The 21,700-nt window shown below is 42.2% G+C and overlaps 1 protein-coding gene across 1 annotated transcript; it reads left to right on the forward strand.

Annotated features, from left to right (window-relative positions):
• camk1db (calcium/calmodulin-dependent protein kinase 1Db) lies at positions 1 to 21,700 on the forward strand (the record flags this gene model as incomplete). Its single annotated transcript, XM_079162365.1, has 11 exons — positions 1 to 95; positions 9,519 to 9,650; positions 10,816 to 10,890; positions 13,627 to 13,765; positions 14,078 to 14,204; positions 14,441 to 14,516; positions 16,141 to 16,253; positions 17,392 to 17,470; positions 18,221 to 18,308; positions 18,410 to 18,566; positions 19,917 to 21,700. The coding sequence occupies 11 exons, from the start codon at positions 1 to 3 to the stop codon at positions 20,066 to 20,068; spliced, it is 1,233 nt and encodes a 410-aa protein (XP_079018491.1). The 3' UTR covers positions 20,069 to 21,700.

Below are 21,700 nucleotides of genomic sequence, written 5' to 3' on the forward strand. Positions count from 1 at the left end.
ATGGCGAAAGAAAACGGCGAGTCCAGCGATGGATCTTGGAAAACGCATGTCGATGATATCAAGAACATATTTGACTTCAAGGAAGTCCTTGGGACGTGAGTAACAAGATAACGCAGCCCTACGGGCGACGAGAAACTTTGTATCCAGTTGTGCAAATTAGCAGACAACAAATGACACATTGCACCGATTTAACGGAAATGAAAAGCAGACGGACAGCTGTTGAATATTGGTTGAATTAACGGAAAACCGCTCGGCAGATAGAGACAGGGCCTTTTGAACTTACAGCCGTCCAAAAAATAGACATTTTTTTTATTTTAATAAATTCATATTCAAGCCTCAGTTAATTGTTCAGTCGGCGGAAACGATGCTTCGCGAGACACAATAATGTGTGAAGTCAGACACGCGCGATGCCCCTCGTTATGTCACAGTTCATTCAAGAAACTACTGCAGCGTGTGTTTTTAATTCTTCTTCCCCACAGATCAGATCAGAGCTGAAGCATGTAGCCGCACAGAGCAGGCAGCCATTTATTTTGGGGTCGTTTCTGTACAACATGATACAACTATGACAAAGAAACAGCAGGGGCTGTAACTGAAAATCAACTCCCAAATTTGAGGGACCATCTGTGGTGACTTCATGTCTCTTTCGTTCTTTCTTCAGACAGAAGGGCGGGTTTGTAGCAAAGAAACACTATGTCTGGGTTTACAGACACAGTAAACACTCTGAGAAACTGCTCGTTTAGGGACCACTTTGGTTGAAGTTATTCTCTTTCCATTGCACCACAGAGACACAAATTCCAGAGTTTATTTCGGTCCTCTGTTAGTGCTGCTTGACTTCAAGTCTTTTCCTCTTTGAATAAGTTATTCTGCTGACCGAGAGCATCTGATTGGAAGACCCCAAACTGCTAAAGGTCTCAGGCAGTCAATGTTGTGCCATCACACAGTAAATCTCAAATTTTTTACCGCTGGGTCTTTGGCCCCTGAAGACGTGTCCGTCCTCCCACAAATGAGACAAATTTTAATTCGGGGATGTTTGTATTGTTGGAAATTCGGGGACAAGCCGTGTGGAGGATGAGGTCTCTCTGGGGAAATCTGTTTGTTTCTTGAATTTGGACTCTGGTGGTGTCAAGCTGAGCAAAAAAAGTAAATACAAATTGGCCTGTAGCCACCTTGTTTGTAGTGAAACAGATGATACATCTGACACACTATGGTTTTATTATGCCGCAGCTTGTGTAAACTTCATAATCTTTGTCTTCATCATCTCATTTTGTGCTGCTCGGCATGACAGCAGACCTGTTTTTCCTCAGGAGCAGGATCATAAAAATCTCCTCCAGATCGGTGATTCATAAAGCGCACTCTGCACTTCATCTGCTGTACTAAACAGTCAGACATTCCTACCTGGAGGCTGTTCTGATTTCCCCAAGGCCTTCGTGTGTGTGTGTGTGTGTGTGTGTGTGTGTGTGTGTGTGTGTGTGTGTGTGTGTGTGTGTGTGTGTGTGTGTGTGTGTGTGTGTGTGTGTGTGTGTGTGTGTGTGTGTGTGTGTGTGTGTGTGTGTGTGTGTGTGTGTGTGTGTGTGTGTGTGTGTGTGTGTGAAGCGCCTCTGAATAACACCAGTGAATCATCGTGATTTACTGTCCGCACAACGGCCAGGTTGGAGGAACACGCATCCCTCGCCCACATGCTCGACGCACACACACATCGTGTGCAGAGCGTCCTCGCCCCTGATTGACTTTGAGAAAGTCCTATTTGCTAGTCCCTGTGCGTCTTAATCGAGTCACCTTGTCACCTCGTTGTCACCCAGCCGAGTTCACAACAGGCCTCCTGGGGCAGAGAAGCCCTGCGGCTTTGCTTGAGGATTAAAAATGGACGGGGGGGAAGGAGTGTTGGTCAGAGGAATAGATGTAGATTATCCTCCTCATCCTCCTCCTCCTCCTCCTGCTGCTCCCCCTTTTCAACTGTAGCTTCCTCATCAGGTTTCCCCGTCAGCATCCAAGAGGGATCATCCCTCTACATTTACTCAAGTACTATGCTACAGTACAACTTTGAGGTACTTTACTTGAGTTATCGCAATTTATATGACTCAACGGCATTACACGGAGGAGTTACTTAGCAGATTAATATTTGACACACTAAACCGGTGGGTAGTTCATGAAATATGATGCATTGTTGTAAATAAAAACAGTCAAGTAGTTGAAACTAGCTTTACCTCCACCAGCTCCAACAATACCAGCAGTAATAAGAATAAAATATGAAACCACATAAAACTGACATGGGCTCTTTTGCTGCATTAATGTGCATTTTCATTGATGCACATTTTGCTGTTGATACTTCTGTATTTGTACCTTTTTTATTTTGAAGGTATTGTTTACATTGTGCTATTGCTACGTTTGCTTTTAGTTAAGTGTACATTTTCCACCACACAAAGATTTTATTTCAACACCAGCTGGAGGCCATGCTGTGAACCTTATGCCTGATTAGGTATTGATAGGGTTTTGAGGAGGAAGCCCGCGGCGGTGTCAGTGCTTTGGCCACACTTCCTGCCCTTGTTTTCTTGCATTAGCCGCTGCGGGCTATTGAGATCTTCGCCACTGAAGCCGCTCCTCCTGCTTCACTGGCACTTTGCCTTGTGGCTAATTTCAGAGCCTTAAGCTGCTGATACTCTGTGGGAGAAAATTAAGTAACCTTCAGAGATCCCAGTTGGCAGGTGTTGTAAATGTGCAAGCAGGAGGGGGCCCGCTACTCCCAGTGAGGATGTTGATGTTTGTCTGATACCCGACTAGAGCCAATCGATTAATACGGATGCAGAAAGTCTCTTTACGAGACTCCGACTAACTGCCGATACGGAGTACTGCTCCGATACCAGTATTTAATCTGCTTATAAAGGTCACTGTGGATTCTGATACTGTATATCGGATCGGAGCAGCCCTACTCACAGTTGAATGGGCTGATATTTCCTATTGCCAATAATGGCTTATTATTATATTAGATATGTTTTGCGGTAGCTTATTTACACATTCAGCAGTTACGGAGCAACACTATCATTCATTTGGAGTCGTGTTTCTGTCCACATGTTCGATTTCAGCCCGATATTCTCTCTTTTCTTTGCTCTGAGTTGGGTCTCTATAACTCTTGAGTGAAGTCTCTGGCTCTTTAGCTGCTAAATGTTCACCAGAGAGTTGCAGGTGGTGTAAAAGGGACTTGACAAGCTTTTTCTCTGAAAACGACGTTATGAGATTGCGCAGTAAAGTTGGAGGCTGGACAGCTAAACAATGAGCTGAAAGATGCAAAACCGCTCTGAGGAGCTGAGGGGCCCCGTGGGGCTCTTCAGTACGAGTGACCCCTATCACTATGTGATCCATTGTCAAAATAATATTGGCTCATATCGTTATTTATCAATAGGAAATGGGTGCTTCGTGCATGGTGAGGTGGATTGGATTTGTTGATCAGTCTGCTGGCCTGAGGATAAAAGCTGTTCCTCTGCGTTTCACACTTCTGTACCTTCGTGTCAGAGGGCTTACGTATCGTGTTGGGGGTGGGTGGTGTCTGAATGAAGCTGCAGGCTCTCCTTTTATGATATTTGTTTTAAATGTCATGGCCAAAAATCATGCTTTCCAGAGTCCCGCTCTCTTGAGATCAAAGTGCCGTAGCTGTCCTCTGTTGACCATGCAGAGATTAGCTGACACATTCACGTCACTTATTGCCGACTGAAGTCACATCTTAATGACTCTTTTTTTTTGCCATCAAAGAGGAAAATCTACATTCGATATTAAACTGACCCTGGCTCTGACAAAGCACGCGTTGGTGGTGCATTAAAGTGGCTGCCTCCATTCATTGATCATTTTCTGAAACACGGCTTGCGGAGAGACTAGTTTGGTCCTTGATGCAGGGAAAATGGCAGCTAGGCAACTAGGATGTAGTCCTTGGTTGCTCCCTCTGAAGAAGCCACTGCCGACCACTTCCCACTACCACTGTCCTCCAGCTACAGACCCTGTGGGTGGAGACACTTTGTCGTTGACCATAATGACGGAGAGTCAAATGAGATAATGCGTAGTATGCTTAATGCTCTCCATTTGTATCCAGGTCCCTCCCACCACAGTGAATGCCTGCAAAGCCACAGTGTACTCTCCTCTGCACTCAGGGAGTTGAAGTGTACCAGACTGGCCTGTATCAAAGCACAGGAAGCGGTAATCACCCCTATTAAAATAATTCCGCTTCTCTCCAACGGACTGATCCGAGGCTTCAGACAGATTTCTGCCAAACTTTTCCCCCGAGCGATAGATACGTCTCCCGTTTTTAGTTGTTTGTGAGTGGCATCGGCTCTTATCACCCTGTGAACGGACCATCTTTCTCTGTTCGATCATCAGTCTGAGGTGCACATTCCTGTAAAGTAGCCTCAGGTCCATGTGTGTTGTTGGGTAATGGTTTCCCAGCGTCATTCGCTGGGACTGAGAGAGCTTCTGGATTTCATTCAAATCAATATTATTGGAGTTGATTTAACTCCACAGCACCAGATCAATGCAGCTTACTACCTGGAAGGCCAGAGAACCAGTGCTGGCTGCTCAGGCAGCAAGAACCAGACATGGAAACCACAGCTGCATTGATGTACTGGTGGAAAGTAACTGAAGTACAGTTTTGAGGTATTCATACTTTGCTTTATTAACTTTTCCTTAAGATGGAGGCAACATGTTTGAAAACATAAAAATATCCTGTTTACTCTCAAATAAGACAAAGAACAGCAACATATCCTCACATGTAAGCTGTTTGGCAATTGTGCTTAAAAAGGGATTTTGAATGAATCAAAATGGAGGCTGACTATTTTTGTCAATTGATTATTTGACATATCGGTTCAGCTTAGTTGAGATTTCACATAGAAAGCATGTGATCGTCTTATAAAATACGGTACATTTTAGAATAAACTACCCATCAGGATGTAAAGTATTTAAAATTAGCTCCACCTGGACCAGCTGCAGCTTTGAAATGCTGCTTGTTGGCTATTGAACCTGTAAGAATATTCTATTTATAACTAATAATGTTACTCTGACGGGGGACGTTCTGCCTGAGTACTTTTTCTTTCTATACGTTTCAGTGTTTTAGTATGTTTTAACTTTTTCAACGTTTTGAATGCAGGACCTTTGCTTGTACTGGCTTCTAATTATAATAGATCAACATTTTTCAACCCTAAAACAGATCTTTAATACAATAATGAAGGCTTGTTTAATGACAAGATAACACAAATATCAGCTGATATGTATCTTCAAATTATAATTTGTTTCACTTTGGTATTGGCCTCAAACATCCAGTATTAGCCAGGCTGTAATGGAGTATTTCTACATTATTGTATCACATGTTTTACTGATCTAAAGTATCTGAATACTTCTTCCAGTATTGCCATTCTAAAGATGATTGACCGCAAACTATTTAACTTGCTTACTAACTTACAGATCACTGATCCTGAAGCAGAAAGGCCAGTATCGGTGTATTCCAGGTGATGACGATGACAATAATAAAGCGCACATTGCAGAAAGTAGCACCTGTTTACACTACAGTCTACAAAAGAGTAGCTTATCACAGTTTAGCAGATGGTGGTGTGATTTCTGTTAAAAAGAAGGTTTTGTGTAACTTTACAACTATCTGTTGCCAGCTTAACTGTGCACATTTATGTTTACTGCACAATTATTCTGATGACTCGTGATCAGGAGAATCAGTGATTGTCCGAGATACCCAAGCTGTAGACGTTCATTTTACCTGCATTTTTCTGAAAGTATAGATTGTATGATGTGTCTGGTTGAAGCTGTCGTTGAAGGGTGACTTTGAACACAGAATTAGTTTTAGTAGCTCCAGTTATTGCTCCACCTGGATTATCAAGTCTGACTTCTCCATCCCATATGTTGCGTAACGGGCCGCTGTAATGCATCTTACACAAGATGATTCAGTGTGATTTACTCAGCGCAATAAAGTGAATGTCAATAAGCCAGCCTCAGTCCCCCCCCCCCTAATGTTCATAATCGCTAAAGGACGACCGGCTGAGGTCGCGTCCTGACAAAGTTTTCTGTTTCTGAATTGTTTGATACACGACTTCACTTTGCATCTGCAGCATCAGGCCGCAGGTTTCACACTGAGCGCCGCCCACATTCACATTTCACATTAGTCAGCCGGTTTGGCTCGGCTGTCCTAAACATAGTGTAGTGGTGTTGTGTGACTGCAGACACGCACACACACTCACATCTCAGACTGTCATCCAAGAGCCGTGAAGAGGGCGCTCGGTGGCTCTGGGAAGGACTTAAAATTCAAATATTATTATTCAACCAAGTGAGTCAGTGTGCTGACTTGATTGTGCAGTCTGTGACACTGGGTCAGACGCAGTTTGCAGCCCTACACTCGTATTTATCTTGCGTAATAGAGTTTTCAATAAAGGATGAGATGGAGGTTTCTCTCATCACTTAATGCTCTTCACCAGATCACATCGAGGATTATTTCAGAGATAAATTACGCGTGCTGGTTGTCACATATAGATGGTGGAGTTTTGTAGCCCTCCAGCTAACCATGACTCATCAATTCTGATCATTTTGTCGATTAAGCGTTTAGTCTATGAAAAAGTAGTGAATAACATATTGCTTTATTTGTCCAAAACCTATTTAATTTACTATCATATATGACAAAAAATTCAACATTTTCACATTTGAAAAAGCTGGAACCAGCAAATGTTTTTGAATTTTTGCTTGAAAACACGAATAATCTATTAGTGGCTTCAGCTCTGGAGTTATGCGTGCTTGTTGTATCTTTGTGTGTGTGTGTATGTATGTGCCGAGAGAGCATGTGGGCAGTAGCATCACCATATGTCTCCATCACACCTTCTTCTTTCCTGTGAATTAGGAATTAATAGATTGAATGCTTGCAGCACAGTTTGCCGTGCTTCATGCATTGTCGGAGCGAGGGAAGTCACAGGCTTGGATTCTGTCATATTGTCATTCACAGGAAGTGATGTTGCTGCTTGTCAATGCGGTTAGCAGAGGGACAGAAATGGTGCTACATGCTCCACCCACCCTCTCAGTGAGTTCACAGGTTTCCTGTGGTTTTCGTCATTGTGTGTCACCTGCTGCAGAAAGCGTGCTCTAAAAAAAACAACAACGAGCAAGCAAGAGAGTCGTTTGACAGACTCTGCGTGCTGGTGGAGGAATTTTCTCTTCTCCTCATGTCCACACAGCCGGGGAGATTTGGTCGCATGATGCTCATGGTCCTCACGGGAACAGCTGTGGTGGGAAGATAGTGGCGTGACAGGCCGGCGAGTAATGCACACACTCCCTCACTTACACAAGGCCGTGGATTTACATATCGTCCCACATCACACGTCAGAACGAGGTCAAAGTCGGCAGGGCGTGCGCTCCAAGCCCTCTCAGTGTTGTCTGAGTGTGTTCAACCTCATCACACCTGGGGCCGGGGCTTTGCGACCCCGTGGTGTGTTTGTTCACAGTCTGTGTTTATGTGTTGTGGCTCTGACTGACCCCTCCCCCCCCCTCCCGTGTGATGGTGGAGTGAGGGATTAGCGTGGATTTGATGGCCTCGCTGGGACTTTAAGGCCTTTTTAAGGTTTGAGCTTTGAGGACGGACACAACACGGAGGACTTTCCCGTCCTTAATAATGCTTATTTTGTTCTGCACAACTGTCGTGACATCCGCAGATAAAATGTAAAGGAACAAAGCATGAATTGCTCTCCAGTACGACAGAGACTTCAGCCACCAGCAGAGCTACGAGTGAGAACAGACAACAACGAAACTGAGGAAACGAGTGAGAGACATGTGTTGACCACATTTATGGACCCACAATCTAGTAAACCATTATGTGTCAGTGTTCATTTTAAAGTCAATTTGATGTGGGAGAGAGAGAGCAACACCCGCAGCGTTGTAACTAAGTCTGAAAAATAAAACTTTTAAAGCTTTCCACGAAATGTGTCCTTTTGAGTTCATAGAGGAAGATCCCGAGTATCAAACACGAGCGTGTTATTAAAGACTACTTCATTACTCTGAGTTTAGAGCCCGTTGGGAGGAACTGATTACACTTTGAGTACATAATGGACCTTTTGATGTTGGCCGTCTTTCTTTTTGTAAGGCGGTGCATCACTTAAGATGTATTATGTCCCTTTCACTTTTGCGTAATGACGATCCAACAAGACGCTTATTTCTGCAATTAAACATTTTGTCAGAAAGGAAGGAAATTATAACGCAGGAGGCAGATGGCTGCTATTTTCATATTCTCTGGGCTTGTCCCTTTTTTTTGGCAAGAGATTACTAAAGAGATAATAGTGGATTAGAAGTTGATTGCTCTTTTGTTACATTATACCTTTGACAACATCACCGTTTGCCACATTTATGGCATGAATATTTCCTTAAAAAGCAAGAAAGCCTTCACACAGAAATGGCTTCTGGCAAAAGCTCCAACAGAAAGGACTGGATTGAAATAAACTGACCTTTATCCCAAGACTGCGATGTAAAATGTTTAATATTGGAAACATTTGAATTAACTCCAGTATGTGCCTATAAGATCTAACCCATTACATACCATGTATCGTTTATAGAGCATTTTGCTGTGTTGTGAATCTAATGACGGCCCTCTCAATGGATTCATTAACAATAATAATTAACTCATTTCTAAGGACAAAAGGTAAGAGAAAATGTAAAACCACAGAGCTGTAGCTATTAGCTGTAGACCATAATAATGGAAAACTGCATGTTTTTCTAAACAGAAGAGTCGATCAAGAATTCATGAACAACAGTTGGATCGCAGCTCTCCAAAAGATCTCAGCACTTTGGCCTCAGGCTCAGTTTACTATTTTATTTCTTATGCTGATCCTTTGCAGCAAACAAGCTTTCGTCACGGTCATGACTTCGTCAGTGGATCAAGGATTTTCTCTTTAGATCACAGTAGTTGTTTAGGTCCGTGACCCCTGAGAGTTCCAAATCAAACCATCCTTTAACGTGTTCGCATTAAGCCCTTCTGAGGCTGCACGGAGGAATAAACGGTGCCTGTGAAGGTGTGTAATAAAAACAAGAAAGGAGGGTTGGAAGCAATCACGCTGCCTCGCTCAGCGAGATTTATTAAGGTGGTTTGAATGTGGTGTCATGGCAACAGATACAGATTGCTTGAGCAAATGTTCCCTTAATTCCGCATTTGTTTTTAAAGGCTCTCATGTATGGAGACAGATGGTCCGAGGAAGACACGCTTATCTGCCGTCCTAAATGGGTGTCTTTTTTTTTTTTTTTTAGAGGTTTTAAAAGTGTTTGCCGTGCTTCTGGCTGCACACGAGCACCGAGCGTAAGCCAACACAGACGGCTGTTGGCCATAGTCAGGGACTTTGCCAGTTCTCAGCAAATATTCCCAATATGCTGTTTGTGTACTCTGGCCTGTCTGCCTCTGAGTGCCCTCTATCTACTCACTGACAATAGGTTTTCTGTGTCAATATTGACTGAGTGCATATGCAGAACTAACATGTTTCTCTCTCTCTCTCTCTCTCTGTCTCTTGCAGCGGTGCGTTTTCTGAAGTGGTGATGGCTCGGGAGAAGGCCACGGGAAAGATGGTGGCAATCAAGTGCATCCCGAAAAAAGCGCTGAAGGGAAAGGAGACGAGTATCGAGAATGAAATCGCCGTGCTCAGGAAGTAGGTACCGCATGGCTGAGCCGCGGGGGAGTTTGCAGAAGAAGAAGAAGAAGAAGAAGAAGAACACCACTTTAGAAAAAACGGGTCACCACCTCGCGGCGTCCTCGGGGAAGCGTGTGTGTGTGTGTGTGTGTCTCTCCTCTCAGAGTAATGACTCAGAGTTGGGATGCAGGTGCCGCTCAGTTTATTTATCAACCATTGTCAGGCTTAAGTGACTTACTTGTCGAATCTCATCTATCTTTTGAGTCTTTACAATGCACACACACACACACACACACACACACATACACACACACACACACTGAGGGTATGATAGGATTGCACTGACACCAGGTGACAATCCGTCCTCCTCCAGGGCCTGATGGGTAATTCCCCCGAGAAGCTCCGTTATCAGTCACTCTTGAAGTGAGCTCGACAGTTGTTGGGTGTAGTTGCCTGGTTACAGTTGCTATCCTTTTGACTTCCTCCCTTTTCATTTTTTTCTCTCTCTCTCTGTCTCTGTCTCTGTGTGTGTGTGTGTGTGTGTGTGTGTGTGTGTGTGTGTGTGTGTGTGTGTGTGTGTGTGTTTCGGTTTCTCCTCCCTCTCTTCATACTCTTTACTCGGCTCTGTTAGTCTCTAACAGCCCTCAAACTGCAACCTCATTTTCGTTCAGGACTTCTTTCTGAAAGGAAGTTGTGAAGGTTGTTTAGTCCTTTGAGATTCTACCGCCTCCTCCTCTTCCACCCCCACCTTATCCCTTTCAGCCAACTGCCCTTGTGAGGACGCTCTGTCATCTGCATGTCTCCTTGCAGAGGCTTTTTTTTTTTTGTGTGTAAAACCTCGTTGTTCGGTTGCCTGGACACAGACTCCTAGCATCTTTTCTTAGGTGCCCCTCTTGATGGGGGTTAACTTGCCCCCCCCCCCCCCCCCCCCCCCCCCGTTCACTCTCCATCACACACACAAAAGGTTTGCAGCTTGATTCTCAACGAGCGTGAATATACACATGTGCACAAACACAGTGTGATTACAAAATGCTGCTAAATAAAGCATAAATAAATAATGTTTTCGGTTGGCAGGGCATCATTTTAACAAAAGAAGAAGCTAATTGCTCCTCATTAATGGGCTGTGCTGAAATGAACCGAGGCTGACAACAAGCAAAGTGAATGTTCTGTCCTCCCCCTGCAGGATAAAGCATGAGAATATTGTGGCTCTGGAGGACATCTACGAGAGCTCAAACCACCTGTACCTCATAATGCAGCTGTAAGTACATCAACCCATCACTTTGTTTTGTTTGGGTTAGCTCTTTGTCTCCCATCTATTTTGATAATGTGTTTTTATTTTGTTGTCATGAATAAGTGTTATGTCCTTGTGGTATTTTTGCCCTCAGATGAATGTTTGAGTGAATACAGTAATGCTTTAAAGATGAACGAGATATTGCATAATATTGTTCTCCGAGGGTTAGATAAGAAGATTGATACCACACTAATATCTGTCCGTGGCAGAGGTCGTGTGGCGGATTGTTCCTCTCAAGTATTATTATTATTATTATTATTATTATCATATTTGAGTCACAGAGCGAGGCATCTGTTCTGAAGGTATTTCCAGGAAACTCAGACACCTGGATGCAATAATATTCTGTCTGCTGCATGATACAAAAGATTTGTATTCCTTTCTGCCGGAATTATTTTTGTGACACAAGGAAAATAGAATCGTATACAGATGGTATTTGATAGTATGTATATTTACAATACTAGAAAGTAACACTCATATAGAGAATAATAACTGATAATGAAAAGTTTTCATTTTCAGAATCGGAACACGTTGCACATACAAGGAATTTGACTCGGTGAATGCTGCTTAACACTAAACACAGTGCACTAGTATGCGACATCATTTAAAAATGGAAACATTTGCAATAAAATATGGTAAACAAGTAAATAACAGTATGTTAAAACAAGTATATTATTAAAGTGGCAAGTATGTATTAATAGAGAGAAGATGTGCAAGGGTGTGTAGCTGTAAGAAATTGTCCTGGGGATGCCAGAGTCAGCGGGGGTCCTGGGCTTTGATAATGAACCCAACTGCAGACGGGAAGAAACTGTTCTTGTGGTGTGAGGTCTTGGTCCTGATGGACCGCAGCCTCCTGCCTGAGGGACGGGACTCGAATAGGTTTTGTCCAGGGTGAGAGGGGTCGGCTACAATCGTTCTCACAGGGTGATGGGGGCCGGTGGGGCTGCGTTCTTGCGGAAATCCACAACCATGTCCACTGTCTTTAGAGCGTTGAGCTCTAAGTTGTTCAGTCCGCACCAGGTCACCAGATGGTGTTGTGGAAGATATTCCTATACCCGCTTTGCGTGAGTCTTTTTAATGCTGAACTACGTAATACCAAAAACCAGGTTGTCTTTTAAGTATTTATTCTCTGCGCAGAGAAGGTTCAATCGTCACAACAGAATGCGTACAGTCTCAGTGAGGAAGAACCGAGACAAAGGTGAACAAGCTTTCTTTATACAGAATGAGCAAAGGTGGGGGCCGATGGCCAATGTTACAGACATTTTGGTCTCAGACTTTTGGTCTCAGACTGATTTGAACAACAATGAAAAACAAACGGTCAGCATCCAAAACAAGCGTCCCAAAGGCCTTGGTGGTGGAACATTCTCATACAACACAGTTGGTTATCTTTGTGAAGAGATAAGGGAGAACTCTTCCTTTGCACAACAGAGACACGGTGAAGGAAAACAACGTTCAGAGCAAAATGACTTATGCATAAATACAATATACTCAGTGGAAATACATACTAGGTACAAAATGACCATTACAATGGTCAATATCCCACCTGTAGGCGGACTCATTTCCAACCAGAGATGATGGTCACCGCACAGACAACGGTATCAATGCTCTCGTCAGCAAAGTGAATAAGCTTATTTTCTTTAAGCTCACAATGCTTGAGCTTCAGCTTGAGTCGAGGCCGTCGCAGATGTTGCGTCTATACCCAATGGTCATATTTGAGGACGAAGTTTAAAGTGTTGTTGATGTTGCAAATACCTTGTGAACTGTGTTTCAGTGTTTGAAGGTGTATGTGTGAAAACCTCTGTGCCGTTTTCCTGTGTGGCATATGTCATTATTTTAGAGACCTTTCCACTCACCACATCATTTAACAGCTTTTGTGACTAATGCACAAGCGATTATCTGCTCTCATTGTACCTCTGCAAAGGTGCGTGATGTTGCCTTGAAGTCTCACTTATAAAAATGGTGATTGCCAGTCGTGCTGGCAAAGCGTGCACATGATGCTCAACTTAATATGAGTCACTCTTCTTTTCCTTTTGTCAATGCATTTTAAAAGTAGTTGAGATTAATTTCTGGTACATCAGTTGCAAACCCTTCAGGGTTGCATAATGTGACAAAGGACCGATACTCAGAAGTCATGATGCCATATGATGAATACTGGAAAACTGCATTTGGAAAAATAGAGTAGCCCACACTGCAAACAACAGCCGAAAAATGTATTATGCAGTCAATTCTTGCACTGAGCTGAATGAAGATAGTTCTATTATGTTGTCCATTCCATGTACTGTACCAGTGCCATTGTTGTGTCCCAGTAATGATTATCATCTTTATTGTAACAAAGGGCTTCACGGTCAAACTGAATAACTAAAATTATTTGGACAATGCAAGTGTTTTGATCAATAAACATGTAGTCTATCAAATGAACTGAAAATGGACAATTCACTTCATTTTTGGATATATTTAAAGGAATGAATCAACAAGGACTCTGTTATAGAGTGTGGGGGTCCTGACAGTAAATGCACAATCTGCAGGATCTAAGGCAGAGTGCAGCTACATGTAGCCCTCCTGGTACTAATGCTAAATACTAGTCAACCAACCAACTTTCTGTATTCAGTGTTTTTACATGAAATCAATCATTTGTGATTAGGTAATATACTGTAATATATCATATGCCACTTAAAAATGACTTGATAAACTTGTCTGTGGTGACAGGGTGTCTGGAGGCGAGCTGTTTGACCGCATCGTGGAGAAAGGTTTCTACACAGAGATGGATGCCAGTCGCCTCATTCGGCAGGTTTTGGATGCAGTCAACTATCTGCACACTATGGGCATAGTGCACAGAGACCTAAAGGTACAGTGAGTTCACTCTGAGCTGAACTTTTCAGCCGTATTGAGAGGGAAATCCCTGCTCTTTAACCTGAGTCAATGACATTACGTGAGCGCTTTATGAGGATCACCCACAGAGGTTAAATGTCGGGGATTTTCTTCTTTATTGAGCTGTAAAACTCCCCAACTATTGACTGACAAATCCAGGGGATTTAGTTTCACATTTTGTCTGATATCTTGCCGCCAGGATGACTGAAATTAATCCACACAAACAGTACATGAGGTCATGTGAACACACAAACACACAATTTTCTAACTCTTTTTCTCTTATTTCAAGCCTGAGAACCTGCTGTACTTCAGTCCCCATGATGAATCAAAAATCATGATCAGTGACTTTGGCTTGTCCAAGATGGAGGGAACAGGTGACGTAATGGCCACCGCCTGTGGGACTCCAGGATACGTTGGTGAGGACACCGTCTGAGCCCTGGAAACATCCTCCGAGATAATTAGATGCACTCGTTGGCTAAACATGGTCTAATCTAATCTGCCAGAAGCCACAGGTCAACCTTAGCCATCTGCTACAGGCAAACCAACACACATTTACATTCTTCTCCAGCCTCTGTCTCATGATGAATGGTCAAAACACGAGATGAATAATAGTTTTTCTGACCATTTTTAACAATTAATTTCATTGTTCCAGCTCCTGAGGTTTTGGCTCAGAAGCCCTACAGTAAAGCTGTGGACTGCTGGTCTATTGGGGTCATCGCTTATATTCTGTAAGTTTTCACTTTAAAATATATATATATATATGGTTATTACCTGAAACTTATTTGTGCGTTTGATAGCTTGATATGTTTCATGTGTTGTTGTTTTTTAACCTTTTATTTAAAAAGGAAATTCAGAAACCACAAGCAAAACCTCATTAAGAGTTTCCTGCCCAAGAAAGGAGCAAAGTGAAGAGTTACAAACAAACATCATAAAACCAAAAAATAAGCAAGAGTCTACAGCCATGCTAGCTCTGTGAGGCTGTCGTTAGCATGTTAGCATGCTCCTAACGATACGATAATGCTAACATATTGGTGTTTAGCAGGTACAAGGTTCACATCTTTTTGCTGTGTACGAAATCTAAACTACTGCTATTTTTTACTGTTACTACTGCATACTGATTCTGAGCCTTTACACTTTATTAAATCTGTGTAAAAACATTTAGATGTATATTTGTGAAGTTCAGTTGACAGTTTGATCGACACCTGACATCACACACATTATATTCTGATCAATATCAAAGGGTTTAGTCTGATATTTTGGTAAATTAAAAGCTTAAACATACTATGACGAATTGGTTTGGATTTGGAACACAGCTTTAGCGCTAAACACAAAGTACAGCTGAGGCTGATGGGAATTTCATAAGCTTTGGATATAAATCAAAGTATTGGACAGATTTAAATAAGAACAGATTTAATTAGCTTTCATCCTGAGGGGAGCAGGAATATCTGTGCCAAATTTCCCAGCAACAGTTGTTGAGATATTTCACTCAGAAACAAAAATATAAATCTTGTGTGGGAGCTAGATGAAAAGTCACCAAATTATTAGGACTCATCCTCTGGGGACCATGAACATTTCATGGTAATCATCCGAGCATTGTCAAGATATTTCAGTCTGGACCAGAGTTTTGTATTAGTCAACGGAGTAACGAAGTCATCTGAGGCACACCATAGCGTGGCTGAAATAGCAAAATATGTAAAAACATCGATAAGATTAATATGAATGATCACATTCTAAAAACAATACAATGTGGCACCTTCAAAGAAAACTTAAAACAGTCAGACCTGAAATATATGAAACCAAATCCCAATTCTAATATACACCATTGGATCGGAGTCTGAATGATTCCCACAGCTATACTGATCCTATTTTTCAGAACCTGTAAAGCTTTCAGTGTTAATTGTTGCTGCCAAATGAATTAAGTGGTTTTGCTCATTGGCAAAGAGAAAATCCCTCGTCTCGTTATCCATTCGTGAGGTGTGAGGGATTTTAAGGTAGTTGAGTGGAAGAGTTTCTGAAGCCCTGACAAATGGGTCTGGTGGTTTTTACGGAATAATCTGTTTCATAATCAAGATCCGATTTTTAATCTGCAGTTTGCATGTCATTTTTATCCATATCATATGAAAATATGAACCGTTTTTATCCTATTTTATTTCCCTCTTAGCCTTCATGTCGTCTCTATAATCCCTCTGTACCGTCTCCTGTTGTATGCTATAGGAAAAATCTAACTGCCAGTGAATGAGATTAGGTCACAGCAAATCCTTTTTTAGATTTGGGTTAAAGTTTCCAACATCAGCTAGATGACTGCACTCACACAGATTGCTGTTGTGTAATCATCCATCTTCATCTTTCTAGGCTGTGTGGTTACCCTCCTTTCTATGACGAGAATGATTCGAAGCTCTTTGAGCAGATTCTCAAGGCCGACTATGAGTTTGACGCACCGTATTGGGATGACATATCAGACTCCGGTGAGCTGTGTGTGTGTGTGTGTGTGTGTTTAGAATATAGGAGGTAGCACTTTGTTTTAGAGGTCCCATTGTTTTCTAATAAAGGAATAGATTTGTAATCCCAGAAATGGTTATTATTAGACGGGTCAAGAATATAATTAATATGCCGGCCTAAGTACTGCAGGTAGTTAAATAGCCTAGTTTAAATGACAGTTTAATCTATTTTACACCTTTTTATTTATCTCTGTAGCTCTTTTTATTTTCCTGATTTGGGGTCTTGACACAGATTTTAATAATTTATCTAATACCTATTTGCCCAGTGTAACATGTAGTAAATATTAAACATAAAATATAAATATAAGTTGATGATTAAATTAATTAAATATAAAACATCACTAGCTAAAGACCAGTGCCAGCGTTTTCAGCTAGCTACATAGATGTAGTTAACTTAAGTTAATACAAAATGAAACTCCACCAGTCAGTGCAGGTGATTTTAATCATCCACACACTGAATACTACTGTAGCATCACTGTCTAAACTCTTCTCTCTGTTAACTCGTAACATAGAGAGCAAGTAAACACTACCAAAAATAGCTAGCTCGAGCTAATCAGAAGTTCACAGATGCACGGTCTCTTTACCTTTATGTCATCCAACAAGCACAACACCGTGTTATCAGAGCTTTTCATTTATTTGGAATTTTTTGTTGTTGTTTTTTATGTATTCAGTTATATTTCTTACTCATCTGACAACTTTTTACTGCCTTTAATTCATAATTCAAGTCTTCTGGTCAGCATGTCGGCTCAAAATGTGTCTTTTACGGGCATGCATACAGTTAAAAAATATGGAGGATTATGTTTATGAGATTACATACGTATTTAGTTTAAATATTGCCATTATTTCAAGGAAATTCCTTTGGAACTTGCATCTTGTAACCTCCACACTACTGTAACATGTCCTGGTTAAACTAAAGTAATTAAACTTGTATTCAGTATGTTAGTAGAACATCATCTCTATTTTCTCTATAATTACTACTAAATTACATACTTTTCAGGACCTGTCTTAGGAAAAACTTGTGGTTGCAGGACCCTATACGCTGTTACAGAGTATACAACCTGTTCTCATCTGACTAGTTTTTCACCTTTTTCATTTCCCTCCACAGCCAAAGACTTCATCAGCCGCCTAATGGAGAAGGACCCAGAGAAGAGATTCATATGTGACCAGGCTCTTGAGCACCCTTGGTGAGAAGCTAACCGCCGCACACCACACTGCACCCCAGCCAGACAATCGCAGGGAACCACACACGTTTTGGTGTGATTAAACCGCAGTATGACGCAGCTTGCCAGGCTTGCGCATTTGTCATGGAGAAAATGTCCTCCCACTGTCATCTGTCGCCATGGCTCCGAGTCGCGAACCCACATCTGCTCGGCACCGCCAGCCCTCTGAGAGAAATCCGCTGAATAACTGGCTGCCAATTAGCAGCTGGCATCCTGAAGGATCCTTGAAGAATGTGGAAGCTTTAATGAACAATTATGATGTCTTCCCAGGCCTGAGCCGGAGCTAACGAGAGCGAGCGGGCGTGGGCCGCTGTCTCTGGCTGAGGTGGCCAATATGGATAGGTCTGTTAGCCCTTAATGGGCCTTTTGGGTCCTGGGCAGGTTGGGCCTCTCATACAAATATGTGTTTTGTGACACCAGTAACAGGTGTAATAACAGAGAGAAATGGCTTCCACTGACAAGGTTTCACACATAGATATCATGATGAATGTGACAGACAGGGATGCAGTGCGTGAGCTTCCGCAAAAACATTGCATCCATCAATCAAAGACGTTGTAGCAGAATGAAAATAAATGATCCGAGTAAATAGGAAAAAGCAGCACGGGGACGATTCTCAGAGGTATTGCAGATCCAAATATAAACCATTTGGGTAATGCTGTGTTTGTATGTGTGAATTGCTATTTGCATCATCTAAAACTTGACTTCAATTTTCAGGATTGCTGGAGACACTGCTCTCTGCAAGAACATACACGAATCAGTCAGTCGACAGATGCGGAAAAACTTTGCCAAAAGCAAATGGAGGGTGAGCCCACGGGACACAATATTCTCTATCTTTCTGAATAGCAGAGCCACGCAGTGGTTTGTCTGGTATTACATGTGTCTGTTTACGCCGTCTCTTCACAGCAAGCCTTCAATGCCACGGCTGTAATCCGCCACATGAAGCGTCTGCAGCTGGGCACCAGCTTTGGCAGCAGCATTCACAACACCGTGTCCAACCCTCAGAGTCGCGCTCCAGCCAAGAGCCAGTCTGTGGACTGCGCCCCGCTCTCCCTGAAGGACTGTGAGTGACACTTCAGATGTCTCTGCAGACACAAACGTGTCCAAGTTTTAGTGCCGCACTCGGCTCTGTTCACTCTGCTACCCTCGTCGTTGAGATAATTGGAAACTGTTTAAAAAGCTCCTGAGGGGTCATTTTCAATCGAGCAGACTAAACTGATTTGACATGAGCCATGTGGTCACTACGTTTGTGGAGCCATTTAATGTAACATAAGCTAACTTTTCCAATGTGAGGTTTTACTGCTTTTATTTGTTTTATATCATTATACATTAATTAACTTTATTTTGGACTGTTGGTCAAGACGTCACCTTTTAGATCAGCGAAAGTATAAAATAAATTGACGATTCATGTCTTATCTTTATGTGTTCATTATATATTCTAATGGTGACAGTCGGTTCAATATGCTGTGATTGACAACAACGTCAAACTAATCCTAACTCAAGGTCCACTTATTAGCTTCTTCCCGGTCTTTAAACTACATCTCATGGTTTATTATCAGCAGATAGTTTTCTGAAATAGCTCGGTATTATTATTATCTCCGCAAGGAGAATCATGCGATCACTCGCGTGCGTCCGTGAGTAAGTGAGGGAGTATGCACCTCTTTGTCTGTCCACGGCTAATCATGTATTCTGCTGTATAATATTTTGGTGTCTAGTTATGGCTGCACGCTCAAGGACCTCTCATGGTTGCGGTGACTCACACCTTTTATGGCCTGTTTTATTCTGCCATTGACTGCGTGCTTAAAAAGCGATTAAAAATGAAAGAAGGAAGACTTAAAGGATGAGCCTGGTGATATTTTATATTCAATAAATCCGAAGAAAAGACCTAAACCAATCATTAATTGCTCCTACTGTATTGTCTGTGCAGCCAAAACCTGATAAAGCGTATTCTTCCGTGTCGTAGAGCTCAGTTGTTGTCCAAGCACTATTAAAAACGCATAAATGCGTCACACTGTTGCTCTGGGCGACTTCATTACGATGACCTGTGTAGTTTATTGCCACCCTGCTGTGGTAAATACTCATCAGAGCACCAAATATGTGTTAATCTTGGGCTGAAAATTGTTATTTACTCCAGTTTGAGGAACATTTGCTAACAGCACTGTGCTCAGTTGTTTTAGGAAACAATTTATCTTTTTAAGAAAATGTGTGACTTTATTTGAAAGATGATCCAACCTTCCGATAAGCACATCTTAAGAAGCATGCTGGCGCCTTAACACATTGGTGGTTTTGTTCTATTCATGGGATTTCCTGACAATAATCAAAACATTTCCAGACTCATCCTTTAACTTTTTTCATATTTTCACATTTTGTCAAACAAAACTCTTTGCTGATGTATATATATTTCCTCCCTCAGGTCCTCCAATAGAACCTTTGCCCTCTGCAGTTAAAGTGTTCAGTCAGGACTCTGACGCCCCCTCTGCTGTACTGGAGGAACCGTCCGCGGTGGCCGAGCCATCGCGCCCACGGCCCTCCACCGTTACGGTCATCCACACTGGGACTAAATGACGCCAGGTTCCGCGGGAGGTGAGCTGGGAGACCACAGAGCTTTGAGACGGGGAAACAACCATCCCCAGGCCTCAACGTCGTCGCCCAGTTTGCTCATCCCGCAACCTCCCATCTGTTTCTGCCAACCACGGGAGGAATTATTTGAGGAGCGTTTGCTCAGCCCGGCACCCCCCCGCTGCTTCCCTGCCCACTCTCATACAGACCTGGAAGGACAGAGGGGAAGATGCTCACCAGAAGTTGTTATTGTGGGAGCCATACTCAGCCTGGATCATGGTTGTCTGGCAGATAAACAGGCAGCTGGGGAAGTGCCACACTAAAGGGAACTCTTTATTGACGCTGCTATCAGTTTTGACTGCGAGTGTCTCGAGAAAAGGACGCTCCGCTGTATGCCTTGTGTAAATATCCTGCCTGGAAATGTTGAGTGGTGTCATGTTATGCAAGTGAAATATAGGCTTCAAGCTGTGGTAAATAATTGTGACATCATCTGCACTCTGAACTTCTTCTTGTCGTTTTGACAGCTCTTGTTAATTTGCCGTGGTGTTTGCTACAATGGCTCCCAACAGTGTGACGGTATGTGTTTTCTCTTTGCTTTAAAGTGTGTGAGCAGGACGATGGGCTTCAATCACGGCTGTGATCGCTGAGAGGGCCGGTGCATTGCACTAATGTATTGGATTATTTATTTTCTTACAATATATTATGACTTTTGTAAGATATGTGTAAATGTACTATTAGACAGGACTGAAAAGCTATTGAATTAACTGATAAAGATACAGTATCTAATAGTTGTTACTTTGTAATTGATGTTTTATTTGATGAATTTTTTGGGATGTGACTGTGAAGTCCTCCTTGACCACAGGAGGGCAACCATGTGTTGTTGCTGTGACCAGTTCTCAGGGATGTGCTCCGACATGAAACCAACCAAAACCCTCTCACTGCTGATGACGATGGGGAAATTAAAGAGTAATACCTCCAAATACTGCATGTTATTCTAATGTGCCATTGGGAGAGTTTTACAGATGTTTTCTTTCTTTAAATCCATCATTATTGACCGTATGAGTGTAATGTAACTTGTACTGGATGAATTGTTTTTCCCTTTAAAAACCTTGAATCATGTTTGGATTTAAAGAAAGTTGTGTTTATCAGTGAAGTGAGTGTAAAAATGTAAAATGACAAATGAATGCAAACGTATCTTCATAACGAATGCTCCCACTGCAGGATTATTCAGTAGTGTTCAGTTCAGTAGTCGTACTATCGTATCTCTGCTTCCGCTCATGGAGTGGCTGGTCTGAGAACAGCTCACTCACTCTGTGTTTAATCACTGTGCTTTCATACCAGCCTGTTGAATTTAGCAGAAAGACTCTCCTTCTCACTCGTCTCAGACTTCTACACACAGAGAAAAGAAGGTATCCATCTTTGTATTTTCTCTGTGGTACCTCTATTTGAATTTAAATCACTCAACATGAATGGTAAAAAAGGAACATTCCTCCAGAATATGCCCGATATCGAGGGCTTTGCCATCTTGAATCTTGAATTATCTAAAAATATTGTGGTGAATATTGACATCTTACTGTAAATACAAAAGCTCACACAGTTAGCTTGGGTCTTGAGTGTTCATTTTTGTCTTCCCCTATA

This window comes from Pholis gunnellus, assembly GCF_910591455.1.
Source record: "Pholis gunnellus genome assembly, chromosome: 7".
Lineage (NCBI taxonomy): Eukaryota > Metazoa > Chordata > Actinopteri > Perciformes > Pholidae > Pholis > Pholis gunnellus.